This window comes from Carcharhinus amblyrhynchos, chromosome 24 (assembly GCF_965287045.1).
Source record: "Carcharhinus amblyrhynchos chromosome 24, sCarAmb.v2.hapA, whole genome shotgun sequence".
Classification (NCBI taxonomy): Eukaryota; Metazoa; Chordata; class Chondrichthyes; order Carcharhiniformes; family Carcharhinidae; genus Carcharhinus; species Carcharhinus amblyrhynchos.
Genome location: NC_137347.1, coordinates 18,980,922 through 19,004,014, shown reverse-complemented (window position 1 = coordinate 19,004,014; position 23,093 = coordinate 18,980,922). Strand labels below are relative to the sequence as shown.

General features: G+C 45.7%; 1 protein-coding gene across 1 annotated transcript in view; it reads left to right on the top strand.

The window, feature by feature from the left end:
* The first annotated feature begins 1,288 nt into the window (after positions 1–1,288).
* rhbdl2 (rhomboid, veinlet-like 2 (Drosophila)) overlaps positions 1,289–23,093 on the top strand; it is a 33,999-nt gene continuing 12,194 nt past the window's right edge. Inside the window, exons 1-6 of the mRNA XM_080211438.1 lie at positions 1,289–1,526; positions 4,563–4,711; positions 9,047–9,159; positions 17,456–17,556; positions 19,729–19,789; positions 20,508–20,569. Coding sequence (XP_080067564.1) covers positions 1,323–1,526; positions 4,563–4,711; positions 9,047–9,159; positions 17,456–17,556; positions 19,729–19,789; positions 20,508–20,569 — 690 coding nt within the window. The 5' untranslated portion in view covers positions 1,289–1,322. The remainder of the gene's footprint in view (positions 1,527–4,562; positions 4,712–9,046; positions 9,160–17,455; positions 17,557–19,728; positions 19,790–20,507; positions 20,570–23,093) is intronic.

The following is a 23,093-nucleotide window of genomic DNA, read 5'->3' as shown; positions in this document are numbered from 1 at the left end:
GCCATCCAGCCTATTGAATCTGCACTGACATTCTGAAAAACCATCCTATCTAGGCCAATCCCCTGCCCTAGCCCTGTCACCCTGCAAATGGTCAATTCACTGAACCTGCACATCTTGGACACTAAGGGGCAATTCAGCATGGTCAATCCACCTAAGTTGCACACCTTTGGACTGTGAGAGCAAACCGGAGCTCCCGGAGGAAACCCACGCAGACATGGGGAGAATGTGCAAACTCCACACAGACAGTGATCTAAGGCCAAAATTGAACCCGGGTCCCTGGTGTTGTGAGGCAACAGTGCTAACCACTGTGCCACTGTGCCATTGAGATGTAGTCACTGTTGAAATGTACAAAATGCAGCGGCCAACACGCACTCAGCAAACTCCCACAAATCTGAGGGCGGCACGGTGGCACGGTGGTTAGCACAACTGCCTCACAGCGCCAGGGACCTGGGTTCAATTCCCTGCTTGGGTCACTGTCTGTGTGGAGTTTGCATGTTCTCCCTGTGTCTACGTGGGTTTCCTCTAGGTGCTCTGGTTTCCTCCCACACTTCAAAGATGTGCGGGTTAGGTTGATTGGCCTGTATGGGGCTGTAATGTGAATTAGGTCAATTACCTGTTAGTGCCAATGGGTAGCAGGGTAAATAAGTGCGGTTATGGGGATAGGGCCTGGGTGGAATTGTGGTTGATGTAGACTCGATGAGCCAAATAGCCTCCTTCTGCGCTGTAGGATTCTATGATTCTGTAACTCCCCAGCTCCTCTTCCCAACAGTATCATAGGATCTTCTACACCTACCTGAGCAGGTAGATGGACCTCATTTTAATATCGCATCGAAAAAGTCTATCTCCAACAGCACGGTGCTCCCTCAGCAATGCACTGAGGTGTCAGCATTGACATTGTGTTCAAACCCTGCCATGGGAACTGAACCCAGAACCCTGCAGTTTAGAAGCATAAAAGGGATTACTAACTGAGCCACAGGTGCATTCGTATTTCAGATGTTAGAGATGGAGCAAAACAAAAAGTGCTGAATGCTGTGAAAGAGCTCAGTGAATATACCCTGATTATGTGATCAAATCTATTAATTCAACACCAGCAATTTGAATAGTCAGTATTTATCCAGACTGATGATATAATGGGATAGAAATCAAGCACAATATTACAATGTTTCTTTGCTGTACTATTTTCTGCAGATAAGCCAAAAGTAGTATGTCTCTGATCCTAGCATGTGTCATTCTGAATTGTTGAATTTTGATGTCCTGGTAACTGTTGTGACTTTTTAATAAAAGCAGATAATACGGAATTTGGATTTACTAAGGAGCTGAAGATGGAGATGAAACCAACAGAAGAAGAAACTGAAAATCTGAATGAAGCGGCGAATAGAGAGTCGCCACAATGCTGCTCATGGTGTCATAAGGTTCACACAACTGTGTCTAATTGGATGCTTCCTGAAGACACGAGAAGTCGCTATATGGAAAGAGCAAACTGTCTTCCTCCACCGATCTTCATTATCTCCATAAGTTTGGCTGAGGTACAGTCCACATTTATGCTAAACTAATATAACTCGAATAGATGAATGCATATTGGAGAACAATGACTTTCTCTGATTTGCCACTACAAGTAAGATGATTTTCTAAGAATTTGCTTTACAGTTTCATATTGCGACAGGCCAGATGGACCAAAAATACATTTTGCAGTCTTTTACATTCCTGTCTTTATATATTCAGAAATGCAACATTATAGCATTATAACAATTACATTCCTCATTATTCATCATTAACCAGGATTATCAAAAGGAACACTAATCATTATACATGTTAAAACTCTTCACTATGAAGAATAGCTGTCTATTACATGATAAATGATAGCAATACAACTTCAGTACTCAGTTGATGAACAAGCATTTCAAGCCATAATAACAAGAGAGGATGCTGGAAATGTTCAGCAGATCTGATAGCGTTTTCTTTCATAGAATCTCTACAGTGCAGAAAGTGGCCATTCTGCCCATTGAGTCCGCACCTATTCTCCAAAAGAACATCCCACCCAGGCCTTCCCCTCCACCCTATCCCTGTAGCCCCGCACATTTACCATGGCTAATCCACCTAACCAGTACATCTTTGGAGTGTGGGAGGAAACTTCACTAGATCTGCAAGACCTATGCACTAATAATAAACTGGAGATCTTGAGATGATGACACCTATTTCTTATCAACTGACATGTTTCTGTCTTCATCATACAATTTTATGGATTTCTAAAATTCTCCTTCTGTTTGTGCTATGGTTTTCACCTTGGCCTTGAGCAGTGATTTTCATGCTCTTCTCTGTAGGAAGCCCAGCAAAGATTAAGGCACTTCCGCCGAACCTGTACCCTAACTTTGGAGAGCTTCCATACCCAAAGGAAATATTTTATTCACTGCATCAAAATATTGTGCTAGCAAGTCCACAAATACGGAAAATATTGCAGCTGCTTATGAAGTTCTTGCAACCCTGGGATCCTATGTACCATATTTTCTGGTGTGTAAGTTGATGCGGGGCATAAGTCAAATTGATTAGATTTCCAATTTTTCCAAACTCCACTCATATACAAGTCGAAGCACTGTATACGATGAGACCAGGTTAGTCACATATATTTTATTGATACATTTGTTAATGAAGGAAAATCATCCAGCACAAACACAGATAAACTTGTAACAGACATGACTCCCAGGACAACTGCAAAAGCATACATTAGCATATTAATCCTTACACTAATGGATCACTGACCAAGAACACTTTCAGCGCAGTTTACTCTACATTAGAGAAGCTGCTGCTGTATAGCATTGGTGTGACTTGACTGGAGATTTTTGGTTTGCTTGGATTTATTTATACTCACAATTCAAAAGGCACAAGGGTCTAAAATTCATGCGTCCAGTCTGACTAATCAATGACTATTTGATAGATAAGTCAAAACTGCTTTTAAGATGAGGCCTGATCTTTTGGTGAGTAAAGTTTTGTCTTATACACCAAAAAGTTCAGTGGACACCTGGGAGAACCACAGTTTGAAAACTCAAACCACAGTTTGAGACGAGGACTACTGAGCCTTTTCAAATTTTCAGTTCTGAAGAAGACTCGCATTGGACTTGAAATGTTTACTCTATTTCTCTCCCACAACAGATGCTGCCAGATCTGCTGAGTATTTCCAGCATTTTCTGTGTTGATTTCAGATTTCCAGCATCCACTGTATTTTGCATTTCTTTTATGCAAAAAAATGCTTTTTGGATCTTGAAAAATGTATTTTAAAAATGTATAATCGAGTGTTTTCAGAAATGAAAGCAATTTGCATAGGAAATTTAAATATGATAATTTGAGTTGCACAGAACAATTACTCTGAGTCAAAATTTTTGCCTTTTACGTCATAAGTTGCTGAATGGGACACGAAAAGTCAGAACAGATCTGATTTATTTGTTTAGTGTAGTCTGATTTGATTGAGATATTTTGTGGCTTGTGCAGTTCTCAAACTATGCTGGTGAAAATTGTATTTCTGTCCGTTAAGTTGGCACAACCATGCTGTTTGTTCTTGGGCTTCTCCTAGTTCCTCTGTTAAAAATAATATAACTTATTTTATTATGATATAAGAAGGTCATCGCTCACTTTTGGAGAACAAAATAAAGAATACAATCAGACTTTAACAATGTTCATACTATTCACAATGCTTGTTGGTAAAAATGAGATCGAAGCCAAATTCATCTGGAATTAACTCACAAATACTTACATATTTCCCACTTAGGAAACTCTAGAGATGTCTGTTGCTTCAAAATATGGTGAGGTTTAAATGCAAGAGCAGATACTATACATGATTTCTGGCTATATCATTACTCACTGAGAGGGTTTCAGCCTCTTCCTAATTTGCCACTTGTAGTGTGAGAGTCCTGCGGCTAAGGAAGTGTTTGTTTCCCTTCTACATAGAAAATGTAGAAACTAGAAGCAGGAATGGCCATTTGACTCTTTGAGCCTGCTCCACCATTCAGTTTGATCATGGCTGATCATCTAATTCAATGTCCTGATTTCCTCTTCCTCCCACATCCCTTGATACCTTTGGTCCCAAGAGCTATATCTAATTTCTTCTTGAAATCAGGTAATGTTTTGGTCTCAACTACATTCTGTGGTAGTGAATCCCACACATTCACCACTCTCTGGGTGAAAAAATTTCTCCACCTCAGTTCTAAAATGTTTAGCCCTTGTCCTTTTGTTGTTGTCTTTTTGCACTGAGATTGGGCGTTTGGAGACAGTTTTCTCCAGTGGCGCACAATTCTCTGAGAGGGGGAGAAAGATAAAATGAGAATAAAATGTGGTTACTAAATAAAAGACCCTAGGTGGCCTAGGAGGACTATTGCACGTCGTGTGGGATCAGATTCTTTGGATGAGTCGTATACATATGCAAATATTGGATCTCCAAATAGAATAGTACAATAAGTCAAATCCAAGAATTCATAACTCCCACAACTTTACTGTTTAGTTGGCTAAATTATTTACTTCTGGAGAATTTGTGTTTGAATAGGCAATTGTGAAACTCTCATTTTATTTTTCAGCTGGCTATTTTCATTTACTATGCAGTCTGGATGCCTCAGAAGCAGTGGATTACCTTGGACACAGGGGTGTGGGAGAGTCCATTTATATATAGGCCCGATAAGAGACAGGAAGCCTGGAGATTTATTTCTTACATGCTTGTGCATGCTGGGTAAGTGTCTCGAACAGAAATATTGTTTTATTTCTAAAATGATTAGTGAGGACAAATATGGGCCCATTACAAGTGAGGGACAGGAGAATTCATTGAAGAGAACATGGAAATGGCAGAGAAACTGAACAGTTACTTTGCGTCTGTCTTCACGGAAGAATATACCAAAAATCCCCTAGAAATACTAGGCAACTAAGGAACTTGTGAAACTGAGGAGCTAAAGGAAATTAGAATGAGTGAATGATTTAAAAAGTTAACTGGATTGAAGGGTGATAAATACCATGGATCAGATGAGCTTCATCTTAAAGTGTTGAAGGAGGTGACTAGAGAGATAGTGGGTACATTATTAGTTATCTTTCAAGATTCAGTAGATTCTGGAAAGGTTTCTGAGGACCGGGAAGTAGCAAATGGAACTCCACTATTGAAGGAGGGAGGAAGAGGGAGAATGCAGAACTACAGACCTGTTAGTTTGACTTTAGTTGGAGAGAAAATGTTAGATTCTATTATAAAGGAAGCGATAACTGGACAATTAAAAAAGAAGGATAAAATTGGACAGAGTCGACATAGATTTATGAAAGAAGTCAGATGGGATTCTCCGGCGCGCTTGCCCCAAAACCAGAGAATTCTGCCCAAGGTCGATGGATCTCTGTGTGGTCCGATCCCTGCCCGCTACAATTCCCGTGGTGGGTGGGACAGGAGAATTCCTCCCATCATGTTTGACAAAACTTCGTAGAGTTTTTTGAGGATAATGCTTGCAGTAATAATTGAGAACCAGGGATGTGGTGTATATGGATTTTTAGAAAGCTTTTGATAACATAAATGGAGCAGAAAACAGCAAATCCAACAGCAGAAACCCCCGCAGCAATGCCAGTGATATTTGCAGTTGAGGAAATCAAAAGACTCGCTGGGCGTGTGCATGAGGTCAGTGCAGCCAGAATTAGAGGCATAACCCACTCTCACCCAGATTTCATTTTCAATGTGATATCATGCTGGGTGGTCAATTAAATCCTATCCGGTGTGAAACGCATTCCCAACTGGGTCTCTGAGTGGGTGGGGCAGGAAAGCATCAGGTGCTGGGTCCAATGGGGACCCAGTGACTGGGTTTAAAAAGTGGAGGAGTAGCTCCATGAACATTGCCACGAGAGTGTCTGGGAGGCTGATGGAGCTCTTGAACAATCAAGTGCTGAAATAGGATATTTGTATGGCAAAGGCCTCAGTACCTGGTGGCCACGGAGATGGCTGCGGGGTTCCAGCGAACCCCTCCTTCTTGGATGAGGGCCTGTCATAGGATCCCTACAGTGCAGAAGGAAGCCATTCATTCCACTGAGTCTGCACCGACTCTCTGACAGTGTCTTATCCAGGCCCTCCTCCCGCCCTATCCCCGTAACCCCACACACTTACTAAATCCCCCGAACCTTTTCATCTTGGGATACTAATGGGAAATTTAGCCTGGGCAATGCAGTTAACCTTCCCCTAACCCACGGGAGGAAACCGAAGCATGCAGAGGAACCCACACAGACGCTGGGAGAATGTGCAAACATTCTGAGGCTGGAATCAAACCCGGGTCCCTGGCGCTGTGAGGCAGCAGTGCTAACCATTGTGACACCATGCCAGCCTGTCCTTGCCCAGGAAGCAATAGCTAGGTGGGCCATCCTGATGTCCAAGGACCGAGAAGATTCGGAGGGAGGTGGCTGCCCAGGTCATTGGGCATGGTGTGATGCGTCACACAGGGATTCAGTGCCACAAGACGTCAGATGACCAACTCTGATCGTCAAGCGAAGTAAAGAGGACGTGGAACTGTGTGGAGAAAGGTAGGGAGGTGAGTGCCTGTTCCCTGGATCGGGTAAAATTGTAAAGTGATGTGTGACAACTGGTACTGAAACATGTGACACCAAAGCTGGGATGTCTGACCACTTGGTCTCTGTGCATTGGAGAGTGAGGTGGACATGGCCAGCTAGCTCGAGTGGGGGTGGGGGGAGGAGGGGTGGTTGCTAGTGTGAACGGCCCTTTAAGGTATGGGTGCATTAATAATGCAATCTATTTGTTACTTTCAGGAGAAGAGAAATGAGAATGCAGCAGAGCAGAGGAGGATGGAAGATGGGTTGCAAACCTGAACTTCCTCACCTGGTTCTAGATGGAGGTTCTTGAGCTAATTTCCATCACCCAGCCCATCGCACAGGGTGTGCTGAAGTGGGAGTGCAGCACACAGGTTTTTGTTCAGTGACTGCTGCAAACATTATTGAAGTCCTGTTGTTTCAAAAGGCAATGTTGCAATGATACTGCCCATTGAAACTGCAGTGCAGATGATATCTCACAGGTTGTCCCCATTGTCTATCTGCCCACCTCACATACACAGTGAAAGAATGATGACTGTACTGACACGATTGCTTCCTCCTGCAAATGCACCATTTGCCAGTGCCCAGGACCACCCGAGGACCTCTGAAGAAACCACTCTGCCTGCAGAAACATCACACTCTCTGTCAGAACCAGCACCAGCACAGATACTCACACATCAGCGGACATTAGGATGTCACCTCCGCGAGCAGTGCACAATAGTGAGGGTGCATCACACTTGCATGAGGAAGTGACATGGGTAGAGAGGTTTCAGCGTGCCGACAGTGGGAGCACTGCTGGAGACCAGGAACACGCTGAGTCCGAGGCAGATGGCAAGCCTCTGGTCAGGCGGGGGTTGCTGTAAGTCCAGCAGGATGCACGAGGAGATCTGATAGAGATCCGTGAGGATTTGTGTGCCATGACTTCCTTCATTGAGGAGTTCATGTTGACCCTGAGCACTGCGTCGATCTTAAGCACCGAGTGCACAGCCTCCGTCATTGAGAAAGTGATGACTCTTCTATAGAGACAGCTACAGGGACACCCACAGGAGTTCCAGCGATCATGCCCTGACCTGCAATCTGGCACATCACCACAGCCAGTGTTAGAGATGGATAAGGTACCTAGTCTTTCTGCTAGGTGCCTGTCCATCAAAGGTGTGTAGGGCCGTGCAAACACACCTCACATTGGCGGATGAGCGGCCAATTGTCTCTGTGGACTCCTCCAGGGTACTCTGAGCTAGGGCAGCAGCTCTTCCACCCCTCTGCCAATGGCTGCCATATTGGACAATGCCACAACATCTGAGGAGTGCCCAGTCATGGGCTTGATGCACCTGCCCAGCCGGAGCCAACTCACGTACCAGTGGCCAGAGGACAATCGCCAAGGTCATCATGGCCACACAACAGCAATGTCAGTAAGCTGCCTCCAATGCTGATGTCAGCGAGGGGAAAAAGGACCAAATGCAGCATCTGCAGGGTATGTTTTTTGCCCTCATTACATGAAGGATGTGGAAGCTATTGAAAGGGTGCAGAGAAGATTTACCAGGATGTTGCCTGGATTGCGTGGCATGCCTTATGAGGATAGGTTGAGGAAGCTCAGTCTTTTCTCCCTGGAGAGATGAAGGATGAGAGGTGACCTGATAGAGGTTTATACGATGTTGAGAGGTATAGATAGGGTGGATTCTCAGAGGCTATTTCCCAGGGCTGAAATGGTCGTTACGAGAGGACACAGGTTTAAGGTGCTGGGGAGTAGGTACAGAGGAGATGTTAGGGGTAAGTTTTACACTCAGAGGCTAGTGAGTGAGTGGAATCGGCTGCCGTCGGTGGTGGTGGAGGCGAACTCGTTGGGGTCTTTTAAGAGACTTCTGGATGAATACATGGGATTTAATGGGATTGAGGGTTATAGATAGGCCTGGTAGGTAGGGATCTGAACAGCGCTTGTGGGCCGAAGGGCCTGTTTGTGCTGTAGTGTTCTATGTTCTATGTTATGTTGCCTTAAGCACAAGCACAAAATTCCTGCAGATTGAATTTGTAATGGCCTTAATTGGCCATTTAATTGTCAGTGGAAACGCATCCAATTTGATCACGTCCCTACAGATCTTAAAATCACGTGTGTGCGCCTTGACGTCGGAAATCACCAGTGGCCTCTTGTGTGCTGCATGCCCAGGCCAGATGTGTAAAGTTCTGGCCCTGTATCTATAATCAAATCACTTCAACAGAATGATAGGAATTCTAAACATCTACCAAATTTGACCAAACAAGTTGTTCTCTAGAAAATGTGTTTTGTTGAAGGGTGACTTTGCTTTCTGGAATGAGGAATGGTCTGTGGTCTGCTAGGATACATGCTGCAGTGATAACCAAAGGATGTGTGTCATTGGGACCATACATTTCTTGAGCATTTCAGAATGAGTAGGAACGCCACAATCCTCTTTCCAACTTTTGGTCATGAAACCAGTCTTAAGGGTGAAATGCAAATAATCACAAATTACCTCTTCTTTTGTACCTGCAGTGTCCAGCATATCATAGGAAACCTGTTTATGCAACTCATTCTGGGAATTCCATTAGAGTTGGTTCACAAGGGCCATCGGGTGGGCTTGGTCTACCTTGCAGGTGTACTTGGAGGTGAGCTAATTCTACAATTTCACGATCCTTTGTGTGCTATTCCAAATCATGTCTTTAGCAATGAGGAATGGAATGCTTTAATTTTAGCATGAGGATGCAGGCAATGGGGGGGCATGAAGTGTTGTGGGGGCGGGGAGTAAAATATATCTTAAGAAGAACATTAAGCTGAAGGTCTATCAAAAGTAAGCATTTCAGTCCTCACAAACTAATTTATATTGTACACAGGTAAATAGTGTTGTGCTTATCTTTTTGCACTATGATATATATCTGAATAACAACTTAACGGGCAACACGGTGGCACAGTGGTTAACACTGCTGTCTCACAATGCTAGGGACCTGGGTTCGATTCCCAGCTTGGCTGACTGTCTGTGTGGAATCTGCACTTTCTCCATGTCTCTGTGTGGATTTCCTCCGGGTGCTCCGGTTTCCTTCCACAGTCCAAATATGGCTAGGTGGATTGGCCATGCTAAATTGCCCCTTAGTGTCAGAGGACTAGCTAAGGTAAATGCATGGGGTTATGGGGATAGGGCCTGAGTGGGATTATTGTCGGTGTTGGCTCAATGGGCTAAATGGCCTCCTTCTGCAGTGTAGAATTCTATGATTCTAACTAAGCATTCCAAACTTGTTTGAACATTTTCATATCTACCCTGGGAGAACTGGTTTTAGAACATAGAACATAGAAAAATTACAGCACAAACAGGCCCTTCGGCCCACAAGTTGCGCCGATCATATCGCTACCTACTAGGCTTACCTATAACCCTCAATCCTATTAAGTGCCATGTACACATCCAGAAGTCTCTTAAAAGACGCTAACAAATTTGCCTCCACCACCACCGACGGTAGCTGATTCCACTCACCCACCACCCTCTGAGTGAAAAACTTACCCCTGACATCTCCTCTGTACCTTCTCCCCAGCACCTTAAACCTGTGTCCTCTCATAGCACCTATTTCAGCCCTGGAAAAAGCCTCTGAGAATCCACCCGATCAGTACTCTCAACATCTTATAAACCTCTATCAGGTCAGCTCTCATCCTTTGTTTCTCCAAGGAGAAAAGACCGAGCTCCCTTAACCTATCCTCATAAAGCATGCCACCCAATCCAGGCAACATCCTTGTAAATCTCCTCTGCACCCTTTCAATAGCTTCCACATCCCTCCCGTAATGAGGCGACCAGAACTGAGCACGGTACTCCAAAGTCTTATAAAGTTGCAGCATTATCTCCCCACACCTAAACTGAATCCCTCGATTAATGAAGGCCAGTATACCATACGCCTTCTTAACCACATCCTCTACCTGCGAGGCCGATTTAAGAGTCCTATGGACCCGGACCCCAACGTCCTTCTGATCTCTACACTGCTAAGAGTCTTACCCTTGATATTGTACTCCTTCATCCCATTTGACCTGCCAAAATGAACCACTACACATTTATCTGGGTTGAAGTCCATCTGCCACTTCTCTGCCCAGCCTTGCATCCTATCTATGTCACGCTGCAACTTCTGACTTCCCTCCAAACTATCCACAACACCACCAACCTTCGTGTCGTCGGCAAACTTACCAACCCATCCCTCCACTTCCTCATCCAGGCCATTTATGAAAATTACAAACAGCATGATGCAACATAACTCTGCAGTATAACTCTCCCCAACATTTCCACACTGCAAGAGGCACAACATGTTGCAACTTCAGCGACATGTTTTTTTAGAAATCAAAGTTCGTTTCTGCCTCATGTACTACATATAAAAGACCACAGCTTCAAAATTAACCACTCCACCTCACACAATGGGTGGAGATTGAGAGTTGTGTTGAACTACCAAATACTCAAGACATGACCCTAACCTACCACACATGCACCCACTATTTGTATTGGAATTGGACACTGAGATGTCTCAATATCCCTCCAGGGTAGCCCGTCAGTAAAATATTTAAATCTGACTCTTATAATGAAGTTGTGATCCTGATTTGGAATTTGGAAGATATTTTGGAATCTTCCAAAAATATACTTTATTCATAAAATTTGATAAATATTACAGTTCAAATTTGACATTACATAAAATGCAACATGGTTGAAGTTCTTCCAGTTCTGAATGTGGTATTCTGATGTGCCTCACAACACCCCAGAATTACAGGTTATATTTACAATGAGTGGAGATATTTACAGTGAACATCATGGAGAATGACGATGTGGCTGCTTTTGAATGGACATTGGATAAGGAATTGCACTGTTAATGTAAGCCTTACTTGTGACTAATAAATAAACTTTAACTTTAAGAAGATGAACCCATCAGTAGCCAGGTACCATGGTGTGGAGGGAGCTGCAGATGGATAGGAGTAGAGGCAGCAGAGGGGTTGAGGCTTTCTGGAGACACTATCAACTTCACAGGAACTGTAGACAGACTTAACTTCCTTCAGCTTGGAGAGGAGTTTGAGGTTGTCAGGTCAGGTACAGCAGCTAAGTGGTTAGCACTGCTGCCTCACAGCGCCAGGGACCTGGTTCAATTCTGGCCTCGGGTCACTGTCTGTGTGGAGTTTTCATGTTCTCCCTGTGTCTGCGTGGGTTTCCTCTGTGTGCTCCAGTTTCCTCCCATATTCCAAAGATGTGCAGGATATATTGATTGGCCATGATAAATTGTCCCTTATGTTCAGGGAGACTAGGAGGGTAAATATGTGGGGTTACGGGGATAGGACCTGGGTGGGATTGTTGTTGGTGCAGGCTCGATGGGCCAAATGGCCTCCTTCTGCACTATAGGTTCTATGATTCTACGTAGGTCACAGACATCTGCAGCCTCCTAAAAGAATACTCAGTCCTTTTTTTTGGTTGTGGAAGTTGCCTCTGGTTCCTTAAAGGGACTATCAGAGACTCTGCAGTGGTCTGGCAGCCAGCCAGTGGCACAGTAATGTGTAAGACAGATTGTGGGTGGATTGTTTGGAGGCCTGGAAGTTATAAACTCTTTCCCTGTGATGACAATAAGTGAAACGAGCAGACACTTGGAAACTCACCTCTGATTGATGTTCTACAAGCAGAGTCTGTCATTACTTGTCCACACATGGCATTCCAAGCACATGATGTGGAGGTGCCAGCGTTGGACTGAGGTAAAAACAGAAAGAAGTCTCACAACACCAGCTTAAAGTCCAATAGGTTTATTTGTAGCAAACGCCACAAGCTTTCGGAACAGGCTGTCCCTTCATCAGGTGGGCGGGAGTTCTGATCACAAACAGGGCACAAAGACACAAACTCAATTTACGTGAATAATGATTGGAATGTGAATCTTTACAACTAATCAAGTCTTAAAGGTACAGACAATGTGAGTGGAGAGAGCATTAAGCACAGGTTAAAAGAATGTTTATTGTTTCCAGACAGGAAAGTTAGTGAGATTTTGCAAGTCCAGGCAAATTGTGGGGGTTACAGATAGTGTGACATGAACCCAGGATCCTGGTTGAGGCTGTCCTCATGTGTGCGGAACTTGGCTATCAGTCTCTGCTCAGCGACTCTGCGCTGTCACGTGTCGTGAAGGCCGCCCTGGAGAACGCTTACCCAAAGATCAGAGGTCGAATGCCCGTGACAGCTGAAGTGTTCCCCAACAGGAAGAGAACAGCCTTGCCACCGGGATCTTGGGTTCATGTCACACGATCTGTAACCCCACAACTTGCCTGGACTTGCAAACTCTCACTAACTTTCCTGTCTGGAAACAATGCACATCCTTTTAACCTGTGCTAAATGCTTTCTATTCTATTTCTTTTCTTTCTATTCCAAACACCCCCAGATCAACTAGCAGCTGCAAGGGATTTCACTAAATCCGTGTTAAGCTGGTGCACAGCCACAAATAAATTCAAAGAACTCTATGCCAGATTCCCTGGGAGCTGCCAAGGATGCACTCATACAATGGCAGTCCATCTCCCTCGACCTGCTCAGGCTTGGAATCCGGCTTTGAGTGTGCTTGCCAGATGACAAAGGATATTACTTTTAAACCTGCCCAATGACGAACCTCACCAATGAACACCAGGAGTGCTAAAACATGAGCTGTATGACAACCAGATTGAGAAAGTCATTGAGATTGTCTTCAGGTATCTGGGCAGGTCTGGAGGCACCCTTTAGTATACAGCACTGACAGCCTGGGACAGATGTGGCATACTGTAACGTGTGTAACATAGCACTAGAGTGAGTGCTAGGGGTGAAGGAGGAACAAGCTATTCAGCACTTCTTATCTGATAAGGATTCCAATACTAAGTAGAAGATGGATAACCCAGCACCAGTCCAGTCAATCACATTACTGCTCAGGACATAAGAACATAAGAACATAAGAAGTAGGAGCAGGAGTAGGCCATCTAGCCCTTCGAGCCTGCCCTGCCATTCAATAAGATCATGGCTGATCTGAAGTGGCTCAGTTCCACTTTCTCGTTTTCTCCCCATAACCCTTAATCCCCTTGTCTACCAAAAACCTATCTACCCGTGTCTTAAGATATTTAGCGAGGTAGCTTCCACCACTTCAATGGGCAGAGAATTCCAGAGATTCACCACCCTTTGAGTGAAGAAGTTCCTCCTCAACTCTGTTCTAAACTGCCCCCCCTTATCTTGAGGCTGTGCCCTCTAGTCCTGCTGTCCTTTCTGAGCGGGAAGAATCTCTCTACCTCTACCCTATCCATCCCTTTCATTATCTTATACGTCTCTATAAGATCCCCCCTCGTCCTTCTAAACTCCAACGAGTACAGACCCAGTCTATTTAGTCTCTCTTCATAGTCTAACCCCCTCATCTCCGGTATCAGCCTAGTGAACCTCCTCTGCACTCCCTCCAAGGCCAAAATATCCTTGCACAAGTGAGGCGACCAAAACTGCACACAGTACTCCAGCTGCGGCCTCACCAGTGCCCTGTACAGTTCCAGCAAGACCTCCCTGCTTTTATATTCTATCCCCCTCGCTATAAAGGCCAGCATCCCATTCGCCTTCTTGATCACCTGCTGCACCTGCAGACTGGGTTTTTGCGACTCATGCACAAGGACCCCCAGGTCCCTCTGCACCGTAGCATGCTGCAGCTTTTCGCCCTGTAAGTAGTAGTCCTTCCTACTATTATTCCTGCCAAAGTGAATAACCTCACACTTGCTAACATTGTACTCCATCTGCCAGGTCCTCGCCCACTCGCTCAGCCTATCTAGATCCCTCCGTAGACTTTCCACACCGTCCGCACGATTTGCTTTTCCACTCATCTTTGTGTCATCAGCAAATTTTGTCACCCTACACTCAGCCCCCTCCTCCAGATCATCTATATAAATGGTAAATAGCTGAGGCCCCAGCACCAATCCCTGCGGCACTCCACTAGTCACCAAACGCCAATCAGAATAGCACCCATTGATACCAACTCTCTGCCTCCTATCTGACAGCCAATCCTCTATCCACGCTAACACCTTACCCCCAACTCCATGCCCCCTAACCTTCTGAAGCAACCTTCTGTGCGGCACCTTATCAAACGCCTTTTGAAAGTCTAGAAACACTACATCCACCGATTCCCCTCTGTCTACCGCACTAGTCACATCCTCATAGAATTCCAATAAATTCGTCAAACACGACTTCCCCTTAACGAATCTGTGCTGCGTCTGCTCTTTCAAGCAATTCTTCTCTAGGTGCCTCGCTATTTCTTCTTTGATGACGGATTCAAGCATTTTTCCAACAACAGACGTTAAATTAACCGGCCTATAATTCCCTGCCTTTTGCTGCTACCTTTTTTAAACAGCGGCGTAACATTAGCCATTTTCCAATCTTCCAGCACTTCCCCGGAATCCAGCGAAGTTTGGTAAATAATCACTAAGGCATCCACTATCACCTCTGCCATTTCCTTCAGAACCCTGGGATGCATTCCATCCGGTCCTGGGGACTTGTCCACCATCAGTCCCGGTAGTCGATCAAGCACTACCTCTCTAGTGACAGTAATCGCATTCAGGCTGCCAGAACAGTCTTAATAACTTGGGGGAAAACTAATTACTCGCACTGAACTGGAAGGCACACATCAACAGATCTCGGGTAGTTCCATACCTTCACAATCAGTGACAAATAAATGAAAGTCGAGTTAGCACCTGTCAGAGTGGGGAATGTAAAGTGGTGCAAAGTAATGTATTTAAAGTGATAATAAATTAAATAAATTAACTCATTTTCGGAAACGCCCATGTGTGTGCACCCAGTGACCTACAAAACATTTCTCTATCTCTGGCACATCTATGTGGTTAGCCCCTGTGGCTCCTGCAAGGGTGGCGTGACAGACAGATGGACATCTATAAGCCATGTGTCCATGTGATGAATGCAGTGCATTCAGTGAAGACAACCATCAGATAGATACATCATGAGTAGCAATGACATACATGTGGGAAATTTGTAGGAAATGCCATTTGAAGATGTATGCTGAGAATCAGGGGATCAAGTCCAATTATATGAAGACTGGTGTGAATGGCAGTGATTGGCGCAGAAAGGGCAAGGTGAAAAAATTACTATAACTGAAATTATTTTTTGTTGGACCACCTTCAATCACACCTTCTATGTTCTGACTACAGGTTTCTTTTTCTGATTGCTCAGAGAGAGAACTGACTTTCTTGCCCTTATTGCACCCAGCCATACATCCACGGGTACCTTGTTATACCTGGATGCTGTCTTTGCCCTCCCGGCTCCAATTATTCTGCTTCTACTTGACTGTGAACAACATATAAATCTTCAATCCTTTCCGTCCCTTGCATCTGCAAAGTGGATCTTTAAATAGTTGCATCGTGTAGGTTTGCATTATGCCCGCTCACACACAATGGAAACACAAACCCAGAAGTGAAATGATAATAAGGAGTCCCAGTTGATATGGGGCATTCCCATGCATGCTACAATGTTATGTGTTTCTCATGCACAATTGCTTCCCCACCTCCAATGCCCCCTGATAACCACCAGTCCAGGCCCTGTATTGATACTAAGTCCCATTATGTGCACGTTGCTGTGTTGGGTCTCTTTTGCAAGCTGGTGTGTCTGACCAGTATGACTCACACTTAATCATAGAATCCCTACAATGCATAAGAAGGCCATTTGGCCCATCAATTTGCACCGACCACAATCCCACCCAGGCCCGTAACCCCATGCATTTACTCTAGCTAGTCCCCCTGACGCTAAGGGGCAATTTAGCATGGCTAATCCACCTAACCTGCACATCTTTGGACTGTGGGAGGAAACCGGAGCACCCAAAAGAAACCCATGCAGAAACAGGGAGAATGTGCAAATTCCACATAGACAGTGACCCAAGCTGGGATTGAACCCTGGGGCCTGGGCAGCAGTGCTAATCACTGTGCCACCATGCCGCCCCAGAGAGTATATAAGAAACTAGTGTTATTGTAACCGGGATATCTATAAGCTAATAGCAACGATAAATTCCATCTGGATGGGCCTTATGTTTCACATTCCTAAAATTGCCGACTTCCATTGCAGCACTACATTCACTGTGATGAGATGAATAATTTAGGAACCTAGATTCTTGACAGAAATGAACCGGGTGGAACCACACAGAACATGCCAGCCTAAATATAGGAGTCTTCAAACGTTATCCAAATATATTTCCTGTCATCTGACATTGCAATTCTGGAATGTTGTAATCTCTGGTGTACAGCTGTTGATTATGGGGCAGCTGAATGTACTTTGTGAAAGTGTTGATGTGGAGATGCTGGTGTTGGACTGGGGTGGGCACAGTCAGAAGTGGTTAAATAATCAATACAATCTGTTGCATGGGATTAGGTGTCACTTAATCTGTGGCAGAGCATGCGACAGTGTGGCATGCCTCTGATGTTTGTTGCAGCCAAACTTCAACGTGCTATGTGTACAACGTACACATGAGACCAGGGTCAGGGTGGATAGGGGGAGGAGGAAACAGAAAATCTCAGCAGACCTGACAGTATCTGTAGAGAGAGAATACAGCTGACATTCTGAGTCAGGATGACACTTCATCAGAGCTGAAGACAAAGAATGTCAGACAAGTACTATTGAGGGGTGGGAGGGTTGGATTAACCCAGGGAATGGGCGGGATTTTACAGCCTCACTTGTCCCAAAATCGGAAGATCCCTGCCGAGGTCAACGGATTTTTCCATGGCCTGCCCCTCGCTCGCTCCGATTCCTGTGGCGGCGGAACGGTAAAATTCCAGCCAATGTGTTTTAGCTTTGTGACCAGACTAGAAGTTCTGTAAATGAGCTCTGGCAAGGTGTAATTTCTGGTAAGGTATGCTATACTCAGTTCAAACAGTCTAGGCTGGTGAAGTAATGCCCCATTATCCTTTGTCATTCTTTTGTTGCAGGCTCATTGGCTAGCTCAATATTTGACCCACAGCTTGGATTAGTTGGAGCTTCTGGGGGAGGCTATGCTCTAATGGGAGGCTACTTTATGAATGTACTGGTGGTAAGTGCTCAGAATTAATTAATGTTTCATTCATGTAATTGTATGCATGGGGGTGGGAGGGGGTGTGGATGATTGGTAGACAAAAGCGTTTTGAGTGATCTCCTGTTTTATATATTGGAAGGCTCACAGGTAACATGGTAACCCACGTCGAACACCTTCAAGAAAATTTAGGAAAAAATTGGAGAACATCAATCTATAATGTCAGTCTCTATCCAATTGTGGCTTTTAATCTCAAAATACGATAGATTGATCTTGTGACTATGCAATCCAGATATTTAATTTGTATCAGAATCTCTGTGTTGACAGAATACTCAGCAATTAGGCCCATTACCGGCTTCCTTTCTTTCTTGTTCATTGTTTTCTTTGTAGTTTGGGGAAGGAAGGAATATATAACTCTGGGGAAGGCAGATAGAGTAACCTGACACTGAGCCAAACAGACAAAGGGAAAAGCGTGAGTTTGGAGAAGCAATTGAAAAACACATCAGCACGGAAATTATACTGTGGGAAATTTGTGTCTGAATGTATGCGGCTGAATTTGACTTTCGCTCACTGGTGTAGTTTAAGCCCGGAGGAGGAGGGTTTGGGAGGGCCTCATAAAAGAAAAAGGGTGGCCTTCCCACCACATTCTCGCCCACCCCCAATCCTGTTCCCCATGTAATGATGGGCTGGACTGGCGCTGGGCAGCCACCCTGTCTTGTGCCTTTTGAGGCCCTTAAGAAGCGAATTAGTGGGGCATATAATCTTGTGGGGGAGGGTGTCATAAATAGGCATAAGGGGTTCCCTAATGGAGGTACCTCCTCCCTTTCTGTCTGACAAAAGCCCAAATAATGAAAACTGCTTGGCTCTTCACTATGGCTCATCCTTAACTCAAAGACTGAACAATTGTGGCAGAGGCAGATTACGAGCCTCATATAGCAGTTAATTGGCTACTTAAGGGCCTCAGCGTGGCTAAGGGTGGACAAGCTGCTGACACTTTGCTCACAGTGGAATTAATAGTCACTTGGGCCAAATATGGGTTAATTAAGTAAGTCAGCACAAATTTATTACAGGCAAATTGTGTTTGCCTAAGCTTTTGGTGAGGTAATAAAGAGAGTTAATAAGAATAATGCCTTTTGACGTATATGGACTAACAAAAGGCATTTGATAAAGTTCCACACTGCAGACATGTTAAAAATGAGAGCTCTTGGAATTAAAGGGACAATCGCAACACGAATACCAACTTGGCTGGGGATGATAGGACAGTAAGAAGTCTCACAACACCAGGTTAAAGTCCAACAGGTTTATTTGGTAGCAGAAGCCACTAGCTTTTGGAGCGCTGCCCCTTTGTCAGGTAAGTGTGAGTTCTAATCACAAACAGGGCATATAAAGACACAAGCTCAATTTACAGAATAATGATTGGAATGTGATTCTTTACAGGTAATCAAGTCTTAAAGGTACAGACAATGTGAGTGGAGAGAGGGTCAAGCACAGGTTAAAGAGATGTGTATTGTTTCCAGCCAGGACAGTTAGTGAGATTTTGCAAACCCAGGCAAGTCGTGGGGGTTACAGATAGTGTTAAACAGTGGGGCAGTGATACCAAATAAACAGGTTTATTTGGTATCACAAGCTTTCGGAGCACTGATCCCTCATCAGGTGAATTAAATATACTCAATGATCTGGCCTCCACAGCTTTCTGTGGCAATGAATTCCATCGTTTCACCACCCACTGCCAGAAGAAATTCCTCCTCATCTCAGTTCTAAGGTGTCATCCCTTTATTCTGAGGCTGTGCCTTCAGATCCTAGTCTCACCTACTAATGGAAACATCACCTCCATGTCCCTTCTGTCCAGACCTTTCATTATTCTGTAAGTTTCAATGAAATCCCCTCTCATCCTTCTCAAATCCATCAAGTGCAGACCCAGAATCCTCAAAAGCTCCTCGTACGTCAAGCTTTTCATTCCTGGGATCATCCTCGTAAACCTACATTTACATTGTGTTGCTCTGATCAGTTCACCAACATCAAATGCAAGTTGCAAGCAGGAGAACTTAATTGCCAACAAAACTCAGCAAGATTCCCTCATAGATCCATCATCCATAAACAAAGGTATCAGATCAAAGGTGACTTATGAGACTTATCGCTGTGACAGATCTAAAAACAGTAGCTCCATCATATTTTTATTTTGTTTGCTTGCAGAATTTTAAACAAATGGTGCCACTGTTTGGTGTTTTCAGATTAGCTTTCATTTTGATTATAGGTAAGTTTTTTTTTAAGTTTTATTATACTGTTTTCTAATTGCTCCTTCCTCTAATTTCCAGTCCTGACCATTTGACTTTATTGAGGTATTGTGATGAAGGGGACTTTTGAACTGCAGCGATGTAGCTAACAGCCACTCTATAATTCAACATCAGGGAAATAAAACCTCCTTTGGAGATTTCAGTAACACTACCTTGTGTGGGAGAGGATTAATTAACATCACAAATTTGGAGTCCCCAATTAATTGTTCTTAAGCATGTATGAACAAGAAACATTCACATAAACAGGAATTTAATCTCCCATTGCATGCAATTCTCCCAATGTTCTGTCATTCAACTTTAAACAAACAATTCCATGTGTTGACATGCATCCTTCATTTATATCTTCCTGCCATGCACAATTTCCAAGATTTTGTTTTGGTGGTGTTCAAGGAATCCTACATTAGACATATTTTAAAATTAGTTTATTGGTATTATTGAATCACAGAATCCCTACAAGTGAACAAGGAGCCCATTCAGCCCATCGTGCCTGCACCAATTTTCCAAAGAGCATCTTACCCAGGCCTACACCCCCACCCTATCCCCATAACCCATCTAACATACACTTCTATGCGGCAGTTTAGCATGACCAATCCACCAAACCTGCATATTGTTGGTCTATATTTTCTGATTACTGAATGATAAGTCTTAACTTGATCATGTTAATATATTGATTTGCAGTGGGCACAGATGTGGGGTTTGCCTTATACAGACGGTTCCTTGTCGAAGGAGTTGTTTTCCGCGTAAGTACCATTGATGTTTATTCCAACCTCTCCCCACGCTCTAGCACATAGGGCCCGATTTTACCATTTTCATTCTAAGTGCTGAATCTGGACATAATGCAGATCCGACTTAGAAATCTGCTTTGAGGTGCTCCCATACGTACTCAGCCATCTCCAGTCCTATTCACGCTGTAGACGGGGCTTAGCGCAGCCGGAATGATCGGAGCTCTGAACTGCATGCGCAGTTAGAAAAAAATTGGAAAAAGCGTGCTTGTGTTAGATCGCTCCCGAGCCTCAGAAAGTGGAGAAAGCAGCCCGGGAGTGAAAAGTGGGAGTGATGGTCCCCACACATATCACTGTCCCCCTTATTCACCCCCCTAACTACCCATACACATCACTGTCCCCTTGTCTACCCCCCCACTACCCACACACATCACTATCCCCCTTATCACCCCCCCACTACGCAGACTGATTGCCACCCCTACCCCCTCCTCCCCCCCACCGATTGCCCGCAAAGTGGCAGCAGACCCCTCTATCCCCGACCCCCCCCCAGAGATCCATTTACCCCCCCATCAGAGACCCATCTGCCCCCCCCATCAGAGACCCATCTACTCCCCCATCAGAGATCCATCTACTCCTCCCATCAGAGACCCATCTACCCCCCCCCATCAGAGACCCATCTACCCCCCCCCATCAGAGACCCATCTACCCCCCCCCAGAGATCCATCTACCCCCCCATCAGAGACCCATATGCCCCCCCCATCAGAGATCCATCTGCTCCCCCATCAGAGACCCATCTACCCCTCCCATCAGAGACCCATCTACCCTCCCATCAGAGACCCATCTGCCCCCCCCATCAGAGATCCATCTACTCCCCCATCAGAGACCCATCTACTCCCCCCATCAGAGACCCATCTACTCCCCCATCAGAGACCCATCTACCCCCCCCATCAGAGACCCATCTACCCCCCCATCAGAGACCCATCTACCCCCCCCCATCAGAGACCCATCTACCCCCCCATCAGAGACCCATCTACCCCCCCATCAGAGACCCATCTACTCCCCCATCAGAGACCCATCTGCCCCCCCATCAGAGACCTATCTACCCCCCCATCAGAGACCCCTCTACCCCTCCCATCAGAGACCCATCTACCCCCCCCATCAGAGACCCATCTACCCCCCCATCAGAGACCCATCTACCCCCCCATCAGAGACCCATCTACTCCCCCATCAGAGACCCATCTACCCCCCCATCAGAGACCCATCTACCCCTCCCATCAGAGACCCATCTACCCCCCCCATCAGAGACCCATCTACCCCTCCCATCAGAGACCCATCTGCCCCCCCATCAGAGACCCATCTACCCCCCCATCAGAGACCCATCTACCCCCCCATCAGAGACCCATCTACTCCCCCATCAGAGACCCATCTACCCCCCCATCAGAGACCCATCTACTCCCCCATCAGAGACCCATCTACTCCCCCATCAGAGACCCATCTACCCCCCCCATCAGAGACCCATCTACTCCCCCACCAGAGATCCATCAGCCCCCCATCAGAGATCCATCAGCCCCCCATCAGAGACCCATCTACCCCCCCCATCAGAGACCCATCTACCCCCCCCATCAGAGACCCATCTACTCCCCCACCAGAGATCCATCAGCCCCCCATCAGAGATCCATCAGCCCCCCATCAGAGATCCATCTTTCCAACCCCCCACCTCAAGATACGTCTTACCTGCCGGTCTCCCTTCTCCCCCTCCCCCCTCCACCCCACCACCCCCCCCCCCAGCCCCCCCCACTCCCCCAGACAATGATCTGGCCTCACCCTCTCCCTGCAAAGAGAATCGTCTGGCCTCAGTCACCACCCCCCCAACCCCAATACAATGATCTGGCTCACTCCCCCCTACCTCCCCCCCAATACAATGATCTGACTCACTCCCCCCTACCTCCCCCCCGATACAATGATCTGACTCACTCCCCCCTACCTCCCCCCCAATACAATGATCTGACTCACTCCCCCCTACCTCCCCCCCAATACAATGATCTGACTCACTCCCCCCTACCTCCCCCCAATACAATGATCTGACTCACTCCCCCCTACCCCCCCCCAATACAATGATCTGGCTCACTCCCCCCTACCTCCCCCCCAATACAATGATCTGGCTCACTCCCCCCTACCTCCCCCCCAATACAATGATCTGACTCACTCCCCCCTACCTCCCCCCCAATACAATGATCTGGCTCACTCCCCCCTACCTCCCCCCCCAATACAATGATCTGGCTCACTCCCCCCTACCTCCCCCCCAATACAATGATCTGGCTCACTCCCCCCTACCTCCCCCCCAATACAATGATCTGGCTCACTCCCCCCTACCTCCCCCCCGATACAATGATCTGGCTCACTCCCCCCTACCCCCCCCCGCCAATACAATGATCTGGCTCACTCCCCCCTACCTCCCCCCCAATACAATGATCTGACTCACTCCCCCCTACCTCCCCCCAATACAATGATCTGGCTCACTCCCCCCTACCTCCCCCCCAAT